The sequence below is a fragment of the Rhamphochromis sp. 'chilingali' genome (genome assembly GCF_963969265.1).
Source record: "Rhamphochromis sp. 'chilingali' genome assembly, chromosome: 7".
In the NCBI taxonomy this organism is placed as follows: Eukaryota; Metazoa; Chordata; class Actinopteri; order Cichliformes; family Cichlidae; genus Rhamphochromis; species Rhamphochromis sp. 'chilingali'.
Genome location: NC_137934.1, coordinates 14,205,040 through 14,223,505, shown reverse-complemented (window position 1 = coordinate 14,223,505; position 18,466 = coordinate 14,205,040). Strand labels below are relative to the sequence as shown.

At 40.1% G+C, this 18,466-nt stretch overlaps 1 protein-coding gene across 4 annotated transcripts in view; it reads left to right on the top strand.

Annotated features, from left to right (window-relative positions):
- anks1b (ankyrin repeat and sterile alpha motif domain containing 1B) overlaps positions 1–18,466 on the top strand; it is a 285,379-nt gene that overhangs the window by 119,934 nt on the left and 146,979 nt on the right. For all 4 annotated transcript variants that reach the window (XM_080887590.1, XM_080887589.1, XM_080887594.1 and 1 more), the window contains 4 exons: positions 1,526–1,627; positions 7,329–7,451; positions 8,265–8,452; positions 14,665–14,796. In XM_080887590.1, coding sequence (XP_080743716.1) covers positions 1,526–1,627; positions 7,329–7,451; positions 8,265–8,452; positions 14,665–14,796 — 545 coding nt within the window. The remainder of the gene's footprint in view (positions 1–1,525; positions 1,628–7,328; positions 7,452–8,264; positions 8,453–14,664; positions 14,797–18,466) is intronic.

Genomic DNA, 18,466 nt, shown 5'->3' with positions numbered 1-18,466 from the left:
GAATTTTGTTTTGTTGTGTTTTCCCTCTCCTTCCCTAAATTGTGAGTCAGTTTGCCCTCAGGTGAACTCCAAACATCTGTTTGCTAAATTCTTCCTCACTTCAAGCTTTGTTATTGTTTTGGCCAGTTTCTCTGCAACTGCATAATTAGGATGTGTTGTCTTATGTCATCTTATGCAATGACTGAAAAAGATTCCCGAAGGTAGAACAGCTCCTGTCTTAACTAGTAGCTCAAAGTCATGTGGGTATAGTTAGTACTTTTACTAAAACAGCCTGGACACTGTTGTCCTTTTGACATCATTGCCATCCTCCACCTACTTTCCTTCAGCACTTCCTGTTTCCTACAGGATTTCCTCTGGGTGGCCATGTTCCTTTTGCCTTGATTTTATTAACATCCTGGATCAAAGCAGGGCTGTACTTGTCAGAGTCACTGAGCTCTAACCCGATATAGCTAAAAATATTGCCTGTCGGTAGGTGGGTTTACTGTAGAGGTGTAGGATGGGCCTCAATGCCTACGCGTAGAGAATGGCTTGTTGGTGTAACTGCTTTATCAAGTAAGCATCAGTCATTTTTTTGACCAAAGAAATAACCTTTAGTATCACAGAAAAGGATCATGTGACATTCAAGTTGAGTAGGTAAATGTGGTTATTTCTGTACTTTCTCTGAGCATTGCAACGTCTGAGCTTGGCGGGGCCTCCAGTCATTAGAGTGTCTGCTACTTTCTGGTCTGCTATTTACTGACCGCTCAAATAAAGGCTAAAAAGGCTAAAAATAGAAAGTTAAGAACAACTAAATAAAAACTGAATGCTACTAAACAGTAAGCTAAGTTTAGCACAACTCTGGGACATGAAGAGCATTAAACAACAAGCCGTTATTATTATAATACATTTTTCTTTTAAACACATTTGTTATTTTCGATAAATAAAAAAGCCAGGGAAGCTGTTTTTTTTACATCTACAGTTCCTTGAAGCACTAATCACATTACAGACTTCATTTATAAATGTACAAACCACATGAGAAATAAGGAGGAAAAAGGAGGGAAAATAAAAACCTGAAATGCTAACTTAGGTGTAAATGTCCTTTTATTACAGTTTGATACATTTCTGATGGTACCCAGCAGAACGATTGGAATGACATTTATTTTCACATATGACCTATTTGATATTGTGCATCAGTCTTTGAATGCAGTCTTTTTATGTGTCATTGTCTGAGATTGTGACTTAGCATTGCAAGAATGTGTATGTGTGAGACTAATTTGCATTCATCTACAAAACATTTGGGTTATAATCTTGGAAAAAATGCTCCCTGGTGTTTCTGACTGAGTGGTGTGTTTACAGATCTGACTTCATATTTATTTTTGTATACTGCGCTTGAATGTGTTTAGTTCTGTGTATCTGCGGTGAAGGTGAATTATCATGAGCAAGCCTGAGTAGGTCCTGTATTGTTAGACTAAGTAATGGGTGTTGACTTTTCCCCCTCTTTTTCTTGTATTTTATGCACGTTTTCTTGGGTGTGTTTGTGTGTCAGGGATCGACACCAATCTAAGAGACAGCCAAGGAAGAACGGCTCTGGAGATTCTGAGGGATCATCCCGCACCAAAATCCCAGCAGATCACTGCTCTCATCCAAGGTAAAGACGCACACACTTTTGATTTAGATGAATTGAGAAAGTGGGGCATTTCAGGTGTAAGAATCTTATATAAGTTCACTAAATATATAACAACAAAAAGAAAGATTTAACAGTTCACCAGCGACAATGGAAGCTCCTGTATGTGTTTAGTTTGAATGCACTGTTACTGTTAGCCTTGACTTATTTTCTTTGTCTCACTGGTTTAGCTGGATTTTAAATAAGATTGTTATCAATAAGATTCTGGAAGTTTCAGTGGATAAATAGCACTATGGTATTTCTGATGACTACTGTGCAATAAAGTCCATATCTAAACCACTTAAGAACCCTTATAATAGATGTTCTCCAGCAGTGTATAAATGAATACTAATATCGACACACATTGTGAAGGAGCAGCAAGACCTTGGCATGCCATAAAAGGTCAGACTTACATCTTCATATTGGATTTTGTTGCTTTGCTATTTAATAGTAGTTTCAAACATCCCAACTTGTCAAAGCAGGAAAATCCCTTGTTAAAATCCTTAATGATGGTTGAATTTGGAAAAGGCTCAGCTAACTGGAATGCAACAATCATCCCAGGCATCAGTTTCATTTTTGCTTTTCTTGCTTTGATGAGTTAAAAAAATTATCTGCTCTGACAAGAGTTTCTACTCTTGTGAAGTTTAGAACCACGAGCTATGATGAGTGAAGTAAATGATGCCTTTCTTTGTGGACTTTTTGCCCTTGTGCTGTAGTTTCCGTCCTAAGAAATACAAGAAATGCATATTTATGGTGGCTGATGTGGTCGATGATCTGTCCTTGGTGTACTCTGCCTTTGATAGTTTCAAAATAAAAGTGGGAGTGCTAGGAAAAAGCATCTGCTCCCTATCAGATTTATACTATTTTTCATACTTTCATACTTTTTTTCACGTTTCAGATCATCAGACAAATTTTAATATTGAATAAAGATAACCGAAGTAACCCTTGTTAAATCATTAAATAAGTGGCCCAATTACTGCCAGACAGTGGACCAATGAGACAAAAGTTGAACATTTAGGAAGGTTTGGGTCCCGTTACATTTGGCATAAAGCTGACGCAACATTTCATATAAAGAACATCACACCAATAGTCAAACATGGTGGCAGTAGTGTGATGATTCAGGGCTGCTTCAGGGCGACTTGCTATAATCGATGGAACCATGAATTATACTCATGAAGGAGAAAATCCAGCCACCAGTTCATGTCCTGAAGACGGTTTTGGAATTGCCTTTGCAAAGTCCGAACTGATCCCAATAAGATGATTTGACATGCTGTCCATGCTGGACAAAGATAACCAATTTACTCAGGTTATCTTTGTCTAATACAAAAATGTCTTTGATCTGAAACATGTAACTGAAGGTTCTCAGTCATCCACGTCATAGTAGTCTAAGGAGCTTGGAAAGAAAAACGTCTGGACTTCTTTAAGTTTCGTGAAAACCTTTCACCCCTCATCCGAGACGCTTCTTCAGCTCTAAGTGCAAATGGTGGAGAGTGATGAATATGCAATACACCTATACACTTCTCTAAATATGGCAACTGTTTCTGTGATAACACTAAACTCAGGAATTGCAAATGGGTGAAGTCAAGGTAATATTAATGTTTTTAATACGCAGTTTATAGTCTATGTTTAGGAGTTTTCAAAATGATTGTGGCTGGAGGAGTACTGCAGTTATATCCAGCTATACTGTAATTTATGGCCCAAAAAGAAAAAAGCATATTGTCATTTTCAGTGTCTTCACTTTATTCCACCTGCTATTAAGAACCCTGTTTTGGCTCTTGTCCTGCTGCAGTGGGTTTTGTGTGCAACCAATGCTTGTTTGTGTGAGTTTGCGCCGCAGTCCCCGCGGACCCAAAGATTCTCCATATTGCACCTTCTAAAGACAGTTTTTTCCTGAAGTGATTATGAGGTTCAGTTTGAACGCTCTAATCTGTGGCTTGGAGGCCTTCGCTATCTGTCATTGTGTAGTCTGTGGGTGTACGTTAGGCGTGTTGTTGCGCATGATTTAAAGAGAGTGAGATAAAGACAGACAGGATTGGAGGGATAGGCGAACGAGGAGAGCCTAAATTAACCGCTAAACAGTCTTAACTAGGAGACAAAGATAGAAAGGGGAGCAGAGACTGAGCCCCAGGAATGTAACAAATCGTCCACGGTTAGAAAATAACAGACAGAAAGCTGACATTAAACCAGGGAACGCACAGCGATGCAAAGGGCAGAACAATTTAGATGTAATTAGTGATTCAAGTTTCCTATTTCACGTTTAGCACGACAACAATTTGAGGCGTAAACAAATAACAAAATCGGGGAAAATTGTCTATATTTGTCTTGTGTTTTAAACCTTAACATGTAGTTGTTGCTTTATTATCCTTCTACTTGCTTCAGAGTTACATATGTGAAGTGGAAGTGGTTTGTTGTTGCGAAGAACCTACCCACACATCTTGAAAAATGATTTCACATAGCTAGTTGCTCCCCGAAATGCTTTTTAGTTTTAGTTCTCTTTTGTGATTCTCATCAGTCAGGCAGAGTTAAACAGCACATGCTTACCTCTGGAGGCTTAACCAGCTAAAGGTATAGTGAACAATGGGCTAAAATTCTCTTCTTCAGTTCATAAAGCGGCCCCCAAACCCAGCATCTAAAACTTCTGAGTAATTAGTTTTTTGCTAATGAAGAGCAGTGAGCTTTAGAGATGGTCTGCGTCTCCGCTACATAACAGAATTGGACTCTGTTCAAGCCCTTTATTGAAACTACACGATGTACACTCAGCACTTTATTAGGTACACCTCAGCAGTAGTGGGTTACACCTGCTTTTTGCCTTCAGCACTTACTGAATTTTTCGAGGCATAGATTCAATATTGCTCTGTTCCACTACATCCCAAAGGTTCTCTATTGGATTGCGATCTGGTGACGGCGGAGGCCCTTTGAGTACGGTGAACATTTGAGTGCATGTTCCAGAAACCAGTTTGATATGATTTGAGTTTGTGAAATGATGAGTTACCCTGTTAGAAACGGCCATTAAAAGATTGGTACACTGTGTCCTAAAGGAATGGACATGGTCAGCAACAATACTCAAGGCTGTGGTGTTTAAACATGATTTTGTGGATTGGTGTGATGACTCCTTCCTTTCACTAAATGTGTCAAAAACTAAAGACATGATTATTGATTTTAGGAAGTCCTCTTAGTCTTATAGCTCATCACCCACTATCGTTAAAACTGCTGATATTGGGATTGTTGAGAGTTTCAAATATCTAGGTGTGGTACTTGACCATAAACTGTGTTTTGGATCTCATGCTGATGCCATTACTAAAAAAGTTCAATAAAGACTGTTGTTTTTAAGGAAAATGAGATCTTTTAATGTCTCATCTGAGATGTTGTCTTTGTTTTATAGAAGTTTTATCAAATCTGTGATGTCTTTTTGTATTGCTGCCTGGTTTGGTAACCTGACGGTGAAGAATAAGAAGAGGTTGGGTCTTTTGGTAAAAACTGCTAGCAAAATTTCAGGGCGCTGGTAAGATGGACTTTTGGCCATTTACAATAAAAATGTGCTTAGAAAGGCTCATTCTATTGTTAATTGTTCAAACCATCCACTTCACAGTGAGTTTGAGTTGTTGCCTTCCGGCCGCTGTTTTAGGGTACCTCTGAGGAAGACCAAAAGACTCCAGACTTCTTTTATCCGTACTGCATCCTGTCTCCTAAATGCCATATAACTGTTCTGGGATTTTCTACTACTATTATTGTCATTTTATATTATTTTTTGTTTACTTTTATCCTGTTGCTAAACTAATTTCCCTTTTGGGACAATAAAGAATTTGAATTGAATTGAATTGAATTGAAACAATGCCCAGTTGGACCCCCCATCATAACACCAGCACTAGCTTGAATTTTTGATCCAAGACAGGATGTTCATGTTATTGACTTCAGATTCAAGACAGTCGAACACCAGGCCTGGTGGCCAGAATCCTTTAGAAAATATGAAGGACATACATTTTGGACTTTCAAACGTTTTTCAGCTTTTCCCTCTGATACAGACCTCCTACATTGACATTCATTTTAAACCAACATCATTGAACAGTTAAATGACAGAAAAGTGATATATGTAACTCACCAGTCAGTGTATGCTAACCAAATGCCGTATAGCCTCTGTCGCAGCACCACCTACTAGATTCTTGCTCCTTGTTTTGTACACCTACTCCTAACATTTAGCTTTATTTGGTATATTTGGGATTTCCTCTACAGTTTAAAATAACTTCTGCGACCCTAATTTGGAAAAGCAGAAGAGAATGGATAGAGTTTACAATACAGTTCTGTGGATTTGCTTGTTTACACACTTGTATTTACAAGAATGAAGAGTGATTATGTGGATAACTGGGGTTGAAGATGTCAATACAGTGCAGCTGTCTGGACTTAATTCGGCATCCTTAGCTGTTCACATCCCGAGCTGTGCATATAGAATCACAGTTTGGGGGAATATTTGTTAATATGCACACAAGTGAGGCTAGAAAATATGTTTATGAAATGAACGTAGCTTTTTAAAAGTCAAAAATTCATGTCATTGTGCATATTGGTCAGAAATGACAGCCGTGAAAAGCTTGTCTCTCTAAATTAGAAGTGCAAACAGAGATTTGGACTTCAGCATAAATTGGAGAGTGAATGTGTGAGAGAGAGAGGGAAAGGATGCAGCTGTGACTCAGTGAAAAGATCAGCTGCATGCCATTTCCTGTTGGAGAGGAGATGGAAAAGCGCACACACACACACACGCACAGACAGAGACGCAAAGAGCAGAATACTTGTCATTTACTCAATTGTACCAGTCGAGGGGCTTTCTGGTTGCCGTAGGCACCTCGTTATGAATAGAATCTCATTTGTTTCACAGCACACGATTCATCCGACTGTTTGAATTAACAAGTTCATTTTGTACTACCCATCAGCAACTGCTTGTGTACTACAGTTCAGTGGATTATTTTATTATTTTATAAAGACGCTGCACTTTATGTTCTCTGCTGTTTATGGAACTTAATAAATCTGTCGAAGCATTTCGTCTTTCTTTTTGAGTCGGATACAAATTCCAGTACTAAGTGTAGTTGTATGCAAATGTGGTTGTTCGTCATAACTACTGAGCTGAATGCCACTATTCATAATAATGAAAATATACCCACACGCACAAACACTCCTCCTGACATTAACCGGCTCCCTCATTAGGACTCTGCAGGGAATTTGCCACCTAATTTCTGTCTGCAAGTGTATTCGTTTGCTTTGCCTGAGTTAAGCAAGTGTTGAACTTTGTTTCTGGCCCTTCACCTGAACCCTTTTCTCCCCTCCTCTTCCTCTTTCCTTCCCTAGCCACATAATTTGTTCTGTTTTACCTTCGTGAACAGCAGATTGCTTTATTAGCAGAAGCTGTGAAGTGAATTTGCGGTGCGGGGAAAAGTGTGAATTGAATGCAGCTCAAGCTGTTTACAATACTGATGGCTGTGCTATTATATTGATCTGGTAAAATGCCTCTGAAATGATTTTTTTCTCTCTCGCTCTCCCTCCTCGATCACTCTCCAAACTTCCTCCACTCTGTGCCCTTTCTGCTCATTATTCCCGTCTTCCTGGCATATTTTCACTTTCCCCTTAATTCACATTGCTTTCATCTTGTCTGCTTCATCGTCCATCTTCTTAATTCTCCGCTGTTTCCACGTGTCTGTAGAATATATGATGGATGAGATGGAGAAGCTGAGCATCCTGGAGGAGCCTGTCCGCACGTGTCCTGTCCCTACACCTCGAACTTCTGTTCCCTCGCCTTCCGCGTCCCCTTCACTGAGACACAAGAGTAAGTATGAAGACAGATTCATGTGACAACTGAAGTACTGGACTGTGAGCTCTGAGGTGACTAAATACAGCTTTTTTTAGTTCTAAAAAGAGGAAGTGGTAGAAATAAAGACAGAAACTGGGTGTAGACAGATGACATAACAACAAATAACAACCTATGTAGCACATTCCTTTATGCATTCTGCACAAAGGCTTACAATATGTTTAGTAATATACCCAAACAACTACAAAGGCATTTATATAAAGCATTTATTTATATATAAGGGAACATTACAGACCAGTCCATCATCCAAATGCATGTGTCCAGTTTACTCTAAGAACAACGCCACTAAACTTGATTGGAACTATTGTTTACTTTTTGCAATATGGGCTGAATAAAGCCATGGAGAGCAGCTCCTTTAGTGGAGAATAACAGTCACTGCCACTCCACACTTACCTTGTCCAGCACTGCCCCCTGTGTTACAAATATGACATTGCAACCTGCTGAGTGTGTGCTGATCTGCTCTCCTCTCAGTGATTGTCAGCAGATCCCATAATTACCTTGATTACCTAGAGAGTCGTGGAGGGAAGCAGGAGGAAGTGATTAGCATAGTGTGCCTTAATGCGACACAAAAGCAAAGCAGGAAGCAGACGGGGGAGGAGTTTTGTGTCTGCCAAACAGGTTAATCTCACAATAAATCAGACAGGCATATAAAAGATTTTCTTCCACCTTTTTTTCTTTGTTGTTTTGGTGATAAAATATATTTGCTGGCGTACCCGGTATGAGAATAACTGGCTTCACAGATACGGATCACATTTCTTACATCCTCCTCAGATGATGCTGTGACAAGCGAACTGTCCAAACTGCTTCATGAGATCAAAAAGTGCCGGGATAGGGACTACTCATTCGAGGAGCTCTGCCACACCATCTCCTCCCACTCTATGGACAGCTTCGGTAGCGGGCGGCTGTCCGATGAGGAGCGCCCAGATCGACCCAACGGCACTCTGACTCGAGCCAGCAAGGTACGCCACTAGGCTATTACAGAGGCGTGGTGCATTTTGGTTGTGGTGTTTGCCTCTCCTTTCTTGGTCTGCTCATGTAAATGCATTTTGTGGGAAGTAATGAGCCAGGCAAAAATGGAAAAAAGGGCACTGAGGTAGTTTGCAATTGAACACCTCGTTGGTAATTAAATATTCTCACACCAGAGTTTAAAGTTGTTCTGAAAAACTCCATGCCAAAAAGAAAAACTACTAATGCATTTCTACTTTTCTGTTAACTGACACTTGACTATGATGATGGTTAACTCAAAAGTAAATGTCCGGGCCTTATTCCAGTTTCTTAAATACAAGAATTTAGTGGTTTTGCAGCACTTCTTTTTCTCCTGCTGTCTTTGGAGTTTGATTTATGCCCCTAAATATCCCTTTAGTTGGCTGCTTTGTGCTGGCCTGCTTTCTGTTTTACTTGTTCTTTTTTTTCTCCTGTTTTAGTAAACAGATAAAACAAAAGTGCAAATGTCAGTGCAAATCTGCCAAATGAAGGAAAAAAAAAAAAACTAGATAGTTTATGGTTGCAATTTCAGATAAGATTGGTATGAGGTCACTGGCTCAGAAAGTCTTAATTTCAGGAGTGACCGAATTGCAATTAGTCCCTACAATAATGTCTGTGTTGCTCTAGAATAAATTAAGACTTAAAAATCGATAGAAAAATATTTTGGCTCTGAGTAAAATGTTTCTGCCACATCTATAAATGTTTGACTGCAGGCAGGCTCTCTGTTTATCTAAAAGAATTTCTCTCTGCAGGCTTATCAGCTCTTATTTAGTCCTTCAAGATGTTTTATCTTACTGCACACAGGGCCCAGCTGTGCTGCAGATCTTCATTTACTGTCAAGGCCACTTCACTGGGTATTGTTCAGCTGCTTGTTAATACAAATATCGAATCGGCCAGTCACATGGCAGCTACTCAGGCATTCAGACACGGTCAAGATGACCCGTTGAAGTTCAAATTGAGCATTAGTATGGGAAAGAAAGGTGATTTGAGTGACTTTGAAAGTGATGTGGTTGTTTGTGCCAGCTAGGCTGGTCTGAGAAAAAGGAGAAAATATCGAGCGAGCGGTAATTCTCTGGGCAAAAATGCTTTGTTGAATGCCAGAGGTCAGAGGAGAAGGGCATGTCTGCTTTGAGATGATAGGAAGGCAGCAGTGACCGAAATAACTACTTGTCAGAACCAGGATGTACAGAAGAGCATCTCAGAGTTCACAGCCTTGAACCAGATGGGCTACGGCAGCAGAAGACCACACCGGGTGCCGCTCCTGTCAGATAAGAGAACGCTAACAGGAAACTGAGGTTACCGTTCACACATGCTTACCCAAAAACAGGAAGAGAAGATTGGAAAATGGTGCCTGGTTTGATGGGTGTCGATTTCTGCTGCAACATTCTGTTGATGGGATCAGAATTAGCTGTAAACAGCATGAAAGCATGGCTTGCATCTTGGCATATCTCAGTCTGAGACTTGAGATCCATGTGAACGAGAAGTGTTTCCAGCAGCTCACTGAATCTGCGTCATGAAGCCTTCAGGAAGTTTTAAAGGAAGTTTTAAAGTCAAAGCGGGATCAGCCTTGTATTAACAAGGTGCACCTAATAAAATGGGCACTTTGTGTACTTCTGGCTTACAAAAAAGACTGCACTTTGACTATTTTGACTACAGAGGGCAGTATCAGACTGATGCTGCTGAGTTGGCTCGTCCTGTTGAGTTGTCACTTCTTGTTACAGAAACAAAACAGGTCCAGGGTTTATTTACAATTGTAATTATTCTTTGTGCTCAAAGATCCGTTCACAGCCTGCAGATATTTTTCATGACCTTCTTCTAAATTGGTGCCTATTTATGCTGAAATATTGTTCACGCCTTCCCCGTATCTGTCCACACTCTCCTAACACAACACACATACACACACACACTCTTACGCAGGAGAAAACTGATTAGACATTAATGGCTTGAAGTTCAGCTCAGGAGGAAGTGGATGACCTTTATCAGTGTTAGCTGACCAGAGAATCACACCTGCAGTTTATTTCTAACAGCCAGCACAGCGTGACGAAGAGGCTCTGAGGCTCAATTCCATCAGCCAGAAAGACAGAAACACAGGTCATCTATCACACCTGAACCTTTAGACCACACACAGACACACGTGCGCGCACGCTCAGGCGTGCACACTCACAGGGTTGTCCAAAGAAATGCGATCGAATGTGCCTGCGCTTCTCACTTATTACTGCTTGTCTGTTTCTATTTTTCTTTCTATTTCTCTCCATCTCTCTCCCCTACAGTAACACATGCACAGACACTCCAGCAAAAAATATTGTGACGCTGATCAATAGTCCAATTTTTTTTTTTTTCCATTTCTTTAATAAGTTCACTTTCAGCGTAATTCAAGTAGCTTTTATGGACAGTGCAGCAGGTGCACAGACCTCATGCTGAGGCTCTCTCACACGTGCATGCACATTAAACACGTACACCACGTCTTACTCAGGCTGTAATTACCTGAATCCATCTTGTGCCCCTCTCTATAAGTACCAATTTGTATTCTATTACTGACACTCCTAGCTTGTGTATGTCTGTGTGTGTTTATATGTGCCCGCAGGCTACTGTCTAAACTGAGGCCGGGCCTATTTAGTGTGCGATTCAGTGTCTCTATAGTACAGAAATGAACAATGCAAATATGCGCAATAACTCACACATAGATTGCATACACTCACGAAGAATGCTGGCACAGTGTGAATTCAGAAAGTCAGAGTGGAAATGTGTGTGAGTTGTGTTCAAATGAGCACTAGCATGTGCATTCTGTGTGGTTAAACCAGCATGTGTTTGTTATAATCTGATGCCACTGGTCTGCTGGCACTGGTTGTATTCTTTGCTTACATTTATTACACAAGAATTTATTATTCAATTATAATTCAAAACTAAATAATTTAGTCCACATGCTTATCTAAGTATTTCAAATCAAAGCTGAGATTGTGTATTTTTTCCAGCCAGAATTCCAGAACTTGTGTATCCCAATAACCGTGATGGAAAAGCACAGACTGTACATAAAAGGTGGATGTCATCGTGGAGCTTTAAGTAGAGTGTTCTGGCCATTTTCATCTTGGTGTTTGGAAACCAGATGTGACAAATGAGGCTTGGATGCTTTGTCGTCTGTTTTACTCTAAATTGGACCAAAATTGACATCATGTTAAGTGAATTAAAGCTAAGGTAGTGACTGAGGCCATAAACCCAACAGAAAAGTGTTTAATGAGGTCATAAGTCAAGTGAGGAAAACTTTCTTGTGGACTTGCACTCTGACTTCTTTCTACAGCTCGCCCCCTGCTGGCCACTTTTCTTTTCCCTACTTGGACTCTTTCTGTGTTTTGCGTGCAGATGATGCATAGAGCAGAGAATCAGATCCTCACATCTAAGAGGCCGGAACCTGTAAATACCCTTTACAAGTACTGTCTGGACTAAAAATCAAATGTGTTCCTTAATTTCTAATATTTGGTGCCAATCTGTAGCCATGCTAACAACCCTGCAGGACTATAATGATATACAGCTTTGCTTTAAGCTATATGTTGAGGGACACTGATTAGCAGGTTATAAAATTTACTGTCTCCCGATACTAACATTCTATCACTAAGCACAGAATCAAGTAAGGATATATTGTAATAAATCATATTATTGGGCATATTGATCAGATTTTTCATACTGGTTTGAAATGTAATTTTTGCCACGACCAAAAATGTCACCTTGCTGTAGATGTCAGTTAGATTTAGGAGTTGATCCTTGTTTATTCATCGCTAACCATGATTGTCTATAATGACCAGTTAATTAAGACTTCTCCATGCTAGTTGGAAATCTGTACAATACTTGCAGCCCTGAGTAAAAACTCTGAACATGAGACATAAAATATAAAAAATTCACTCCAGACTTGATTAGTTTGATTGTTTGTTTGTTTTTTTTTATTTTGTAAAAAAAGAAACCCATTTTAAATATAATTATAATATGAAAATGTACTCCTTCCTTTTTTGTGGAAATGGCATTTTGTGGCCACACCTGCAGTTCCTGTCTTCCCATCAGGGAACATATCACACTTTTCAGTGTTAGTGGTCCAAACAATTAGGAAAGAAATCTAGTGCAGCGTAACCCATTCAGTCATTGTAGAGATATTTGAGCCTGGATCTGTCGAGCCACTTAAAATCTGTGTAAAAACTGTGTTTTTCATCCATGCAAAGACTCTCTTCAACAGATATTTTTTATGCATGGTTAGTTTTCACTAACCAGTTGGCTGCACTATCAGAGCCATGTGCATGTAGTGCAGGGAAATGTCTAAGGGTTTATTGGGTTTCATATTGATCTGTAAAATTTAAACTCGTGTAACTTAAACTCATTACACTGGAGTCAGTTTAAATCCAAGTATAAATCATTTTGTGTTTCCTCCATCAAATGAACTAAACTCATTTGTGTTAAGAAGCTTTCAGACAGACATAAAAGACACATTTTCATGTAGTTAAGCAGGTGATTTTCCCTAAGTCATAATCTATCCCTTTAAAGCTTTCCCATTGACAACTAATGTAATATTGATTAGCTATGCAGCTTTCAGTATGAATAATTAACTGTGTCCTCTCTATTGAACACTGGCTGGCATCACATTCATACTGTAATGAAAGGTTATGTATTGTTTATGCATACAGTGCAGTATGTATATGTGAATACTGCAGTCCTTTTTAGATCAATCAATATTCAAGTGTTGCAAAGGGCCCTCTGCAATCTGGAGCGATTGGTGACCTTTCGCTTTCTGCCTCATTTTCTGCCTCCGTCTCCATTCTCGCTGCCGTTTTTTGGCTCTTTCCATCTGTCTCTCCTTCCTTCTGTAACTTCATTTGGGTGCACAGTTTTCATTCTTTGCTTCTTTAGCATGCCCTCTGCATTCCTGCCGCTCTTAATCCTTTTCTTTTTTTGTTCTTTTTGCCCTCTCGCTTGTCATCTTTTAGACCTCTGTTCTAAAGATAATCACCGCATGATGAACATGAGACCTCCCTCAGTCTGTGCACCCTCATCACTCCTCGTAAAAGCTATATGCAGTTTTAGAGACGGCCGATATGTGTTTTTGTCTTTGTAATCTGCTGTGGTCTACGCCCTCGGCTGCGTTGTTTGGTTCACAGAGATATCAGGTGGGCTTTATCTGCCCTCTGACGCTTCATACTGCAGAGCCCATCCGCACACCTGTCCCCTGAGAGCCAAAGAGCCCCCAGGAAAGGGCACTGCGTGTGAGCCTCAGATGTTCTGCTATTAATGGGCTTTTCTCACTAACACATACTAGCCCAAAGCAGTGCTGTGCAGGTATTTCAAGTAGTTAAAGGGTTGAGAAGGGTTGCAGGTTTTTGCTGTGATCCCCATGAAGAGCTTCACAAAGAGATACTGAGGTTGATAAAGATGGTGCCTTTGAGGGGAAATAAGCTGGCTTTTACTGTAATTATCAAAATCTCCAGTAATGGAAGAAAGTCAGGGAAAGAAATTCTAGATAAGAATGTATTTGATTGTTTGATTTTATCCCATAAGAGTGTTTTTGGTGAATCTGCTGCACATTTAGCCATAAGCATCATAAGTTAAATAATTTTAGCAAACTGCCACTTACTTGCATCCACAGCTGTCACAGAGCGACGTTAGCATTGTGCTCTGAAGCCAAAAAGATGAATTTAATAACTCTGTGTGTAGAGCTAAAGAGAATGGCAGAGGTGGGTGACCAGTCTCTGCGGTCCTACTTGCTTCTTTTTTCTTTCCAGAAGGCAAATCAACAGTGAGCTGCTTCTGACCAATAAGTGGCACCTGGAAAGGCTTCATAATAGCCTCCAACTCCCACCCCTCTCTCAACCAGCAGAGCCTTCAGGAGCTCTGCTGTTCTTTTAATTCAGTCTTAATGTAAAAGCTTGTTTATTCCAATTTGTTTCTGTCTGTGCCAGGGTTACACGAGCCACTGTTACTGTAAATATATTGGTCATAGCAGCTTTGAAAATAACTGCTGTCACCCTCTGTCCTCCTAAATCTATGCTGATGTATACAAATGGCTTTTGTACGGTACCATCAGTCTTTTCTTTGTCCGGTTGACAATTAATCTTCTTGGGACACATACACCCTCTAATCTTTGAGCTGATTATTACTGGTTACTTGTTATAATGACAATCGTATACTTGTGTTCTGAATTTTGTGCTCACAGCGGCCGACGCCACCTCTCCCTCCGGCCATGGAAGAAGATGAGGCAGAAAAGAGCTGCGGTCCCACTGGCTTCTGGGAAGCACTGACTCCATGCAATGGCTGTCGTAACCTGGGCTTCTCCAGCCTGTCGCAGGTACACACACACACACACACACACACACACACACACACACACACACACACACACACACACACACACACACACACACACACACACACTTATATGCAGTGAATTAACTAACTCTAACTGCATGATGATGATGTTTTGACTCCTAATTTGCATTATAATGTAGTGTCGGTGTGCACAGAGTCAAAGAATGATATCATCATCACAATTCTTATTTAACATACATGATGTAGAGTAAAGCAACACACAAACACACAAATTACAGGCTAGTGATATTGCCATTGTTCTGAGCGAATACTTTCACTGGTTACCTTGGGAACGCAGTGAATGAGCCGTCACTAGAGAGACCGGCTCTCCAGGCAGTCCTAAATACTCTGCTCAGTTTCTGCCTCTTTCTTCATCTCCTTATCATACATTTCTGAAGATCCTCCCTATCTCTCCAGTTTTTTTTTTTTTTTTTAAGCCTTTTACCTTTACGAGTAGTTCATGAACTCTGAATAACTCTCAGCTGAAATATCTGATACAGTGAAGCGACATGAAAGGCTAATGATCCCTGTGGGGAAAAATGGGCATATTACAACAACAAAGAAAGGCTGTGTAGGACAGAAGCTTGATTTTTAGGGTTTTACTGAACAAGCAGGCTTGATCCAAACTCACACTACTTCTCAGTATTCCCGCTCCATCTTTACTTCTTCCTTCCGGCTCCCTCAGCCCCACACGCTGTGTATTAAGTGTGTTTAAATGAGTGCTTAGCAGGGAGATGCATGCTGGCACAAACAGCGGGACATCTGACATTTACAACACAACAGACCCTCTGTCTGGTATACTGGCAGCCTGCCGGCCTGACTGGCACACCGCCTGGAGATGTTCGCACCTGGGCGAGTGTGTGCGTTTGTACTAATGCGCTGTGCATGATAGCTTAAACCTTTGAATGCGAGCATGTGGGTATACACAGCGTAATCGGTATCATCAGCTTTTTGTGTGTGACATCATCTCGAGCTTGCGTGGGAGGATTTGTGTGTGCGTGCGTGCGTGCGTGCTCGCGCTGGTTTTATTGAAGAAGTAGAAGTGGAAGGAACAGAGTGTCAGAGGGAGAGAAGGACCGAGTCGTTGCTGAATAATTAACTTATCACTGCAGTGATTTTCCCACTGCCATTGTGGATAAACAGAGTTAACATAAACACACACAAAAAAAGCATTTGCATCCCCTTAGAGGATTAATAGGGTCTAAAAAAAAATAGCTGTGCTGCAGTCGCCACCATTGTTTACATCTCAATCTTTTGTTTTTATCAATCCACGTGACATCTGCTAACATGCGCGCTCACCAGTCCCCCCTGGTCATCTTTCTCCCTCGTTAGATGTCCGCAGTAGTGTTTTAACCTCTGTCTCTTGTCTGAGTGTTTAGTTTCCTGGTTGTCAGCTGTCACTTAAAGCTGTCAATCAAAGTGCTAGATTTTTGTAATGAGTCATACAGAAAGTCTAACCTTAAAATAAACCGCTTAAAGCACCATGTTAAAGTGAAATATGGTGTAATTTAAAGTTTTCTTTAACCCCCCCCCCCCCCCCCCCCCCTCAATATACTTTAATGCCATTAAAATTATTCAAATTCTTCATTGGAAAATTCATATTTCTTTGGTTTACTTACTGTATGTCAGCAGAAATGATGTTGTCAAATTCAATTGATTAAAAATATCCTCCAGACTAAGAACCCTGCCCTCCTAATATATATACAGGCAGTGTTCATATAAACATGTAAATCAGATATTTGGTAAATAAAAATTGATTCATGTGCTGTGTATTGTTTAATTTGAGGAAAATGAGTATATTAATCAGATAGATGTGTTTGATTAATTGAAATCTGGTCAGGAACCTCCCACAGCCCTATCAAGCTAGTCATTTAAAAACTTTCGAGCGGGGATATAAAACTCATTTTGCATTGCGGGCCACATACAGCCCACTTTCATCTTATGTGGGCTAGACTGGTGAAACTGGTGAATCTATTAAATCTTACTATATAATATTGATATATAAATATATAATGTTAGAAAAACTGAAACATGATGTTGAAATTGTGCTTCTTCATCTTCTATTATTACATTTATATCAAATTCAAATTTTATTTGTCACGTGTATGACTGGTGAATCTATTAAATCTTACTATATAATATTGATATATAAATATATAATGTTAGAAAAACTGAAACATGATGTTGAAATTGTGCTTCTTCATCTTCTATTATTACATTTATTTCAAATTTTATTTGTCACGTGTATGACTGTGTACGTGACAAGTTTCTTCAGCAGCAGAAATTTCTTGTTGTAAGTTAGTTAAATTAAAAAAATAAAAAACAAACCGCGGCCGACAGCGCTGTACACAGTGGTAGACTGGTGCGTAATAAGAAAGTGGATAATGCAGAAAACAGAGATTTTTAGATGTGACACTCTTCTTGAAGTACACTGAGAGAGAGGGAGAGCTGTGCATGACGTGTCATTTTATCATGGTGGAAGCAAAACAGCAAAAGTAAGAGGGAATTCATGACGATGTTTACGTGAAGCGAAAGGTGAAGCTTAGTTTGGATCTTCTTTTGCTGATGGTTCAGTCAGTTTTGGTTGGAGGATGATGAAACCTGCAGCGTCAGAATCTAGTGCAAAAAAAAAAAAAAAGACGTAAACATAGAAAGCTGACATCTCACCAATTCTGATGCGTCGGCGGGTCCGCGCTCTATGTTTACGAATTTGTGCAGAATCCATGTACCTGCTCTCATTTACAGTTTTAGTTGTTTGGTGGTTGTTGAAATTTTGTGAGGTTTAACCTAACCAATTTTAATCGGTAAACCCACCCCTACTTCTCATAACACATCCAGTCCCAGCAGCTGCCAGTCCATTGTGTTGGATGAAGGTTCATGAGTAGTGGAATAAGAAAAGCTGCCCTGTAGCATTACGGAGATGGATGTCTAATGTCAAAACTTGCTTGAAGTATTTCAACAGGCCCACAATTCACAGCTTCCAAAATAGCCATCTGACGTGAAGTCATACCCTGAAACAAAAACAGCAAAGTAAATATGTACCTTTATTAAATGGCAGCTGCGGACGTTTTATTTATTTTTCTATGTTTGTGCAAGACTGCACGTCTTAAGCAAGCACGAAATAAAGTTTGCCTATGTTTTAATATTTGTGTGTCTATACATATTTGTGTGTCTGTACCTTGTACCTTTGTGGCCCGAGGTAATGAATTTAACATATCCTTGCTGCCTGTCACATGCGTGTTTTTTGTGCACACATGACTGCACTCACTCCCTCATTACGAAGTTTCCCCTGTTGAGAATTGTCGTTACTAGCTACAGGTTTCCACTGACCATCTCCATGTGAACGCAGCTTGACGCCAAAGCGTCACCTTTTTTAAAATTAAGTTACAGAACTCATTTGCGACAACCTTGAAAGCAAAAGAAAAGGGAGACAGGTAATGATGAAATGCAGGAAAGACAAGAGATGCTGTAGAGAGAGGTCTGGAGTGTTGCCAAGCAACACAGACTTTCTTGAGATGTCAGGCGTGGGATGTCCACCATTAACAAATCTCAGTCACCAACAGCATAGGTGCGTCAGACTGCTGCACACACACTTGCACATGTCAGCGTTTCCTGACTTTCTACCAGGTTATTTCCTCTCATTTCACCAT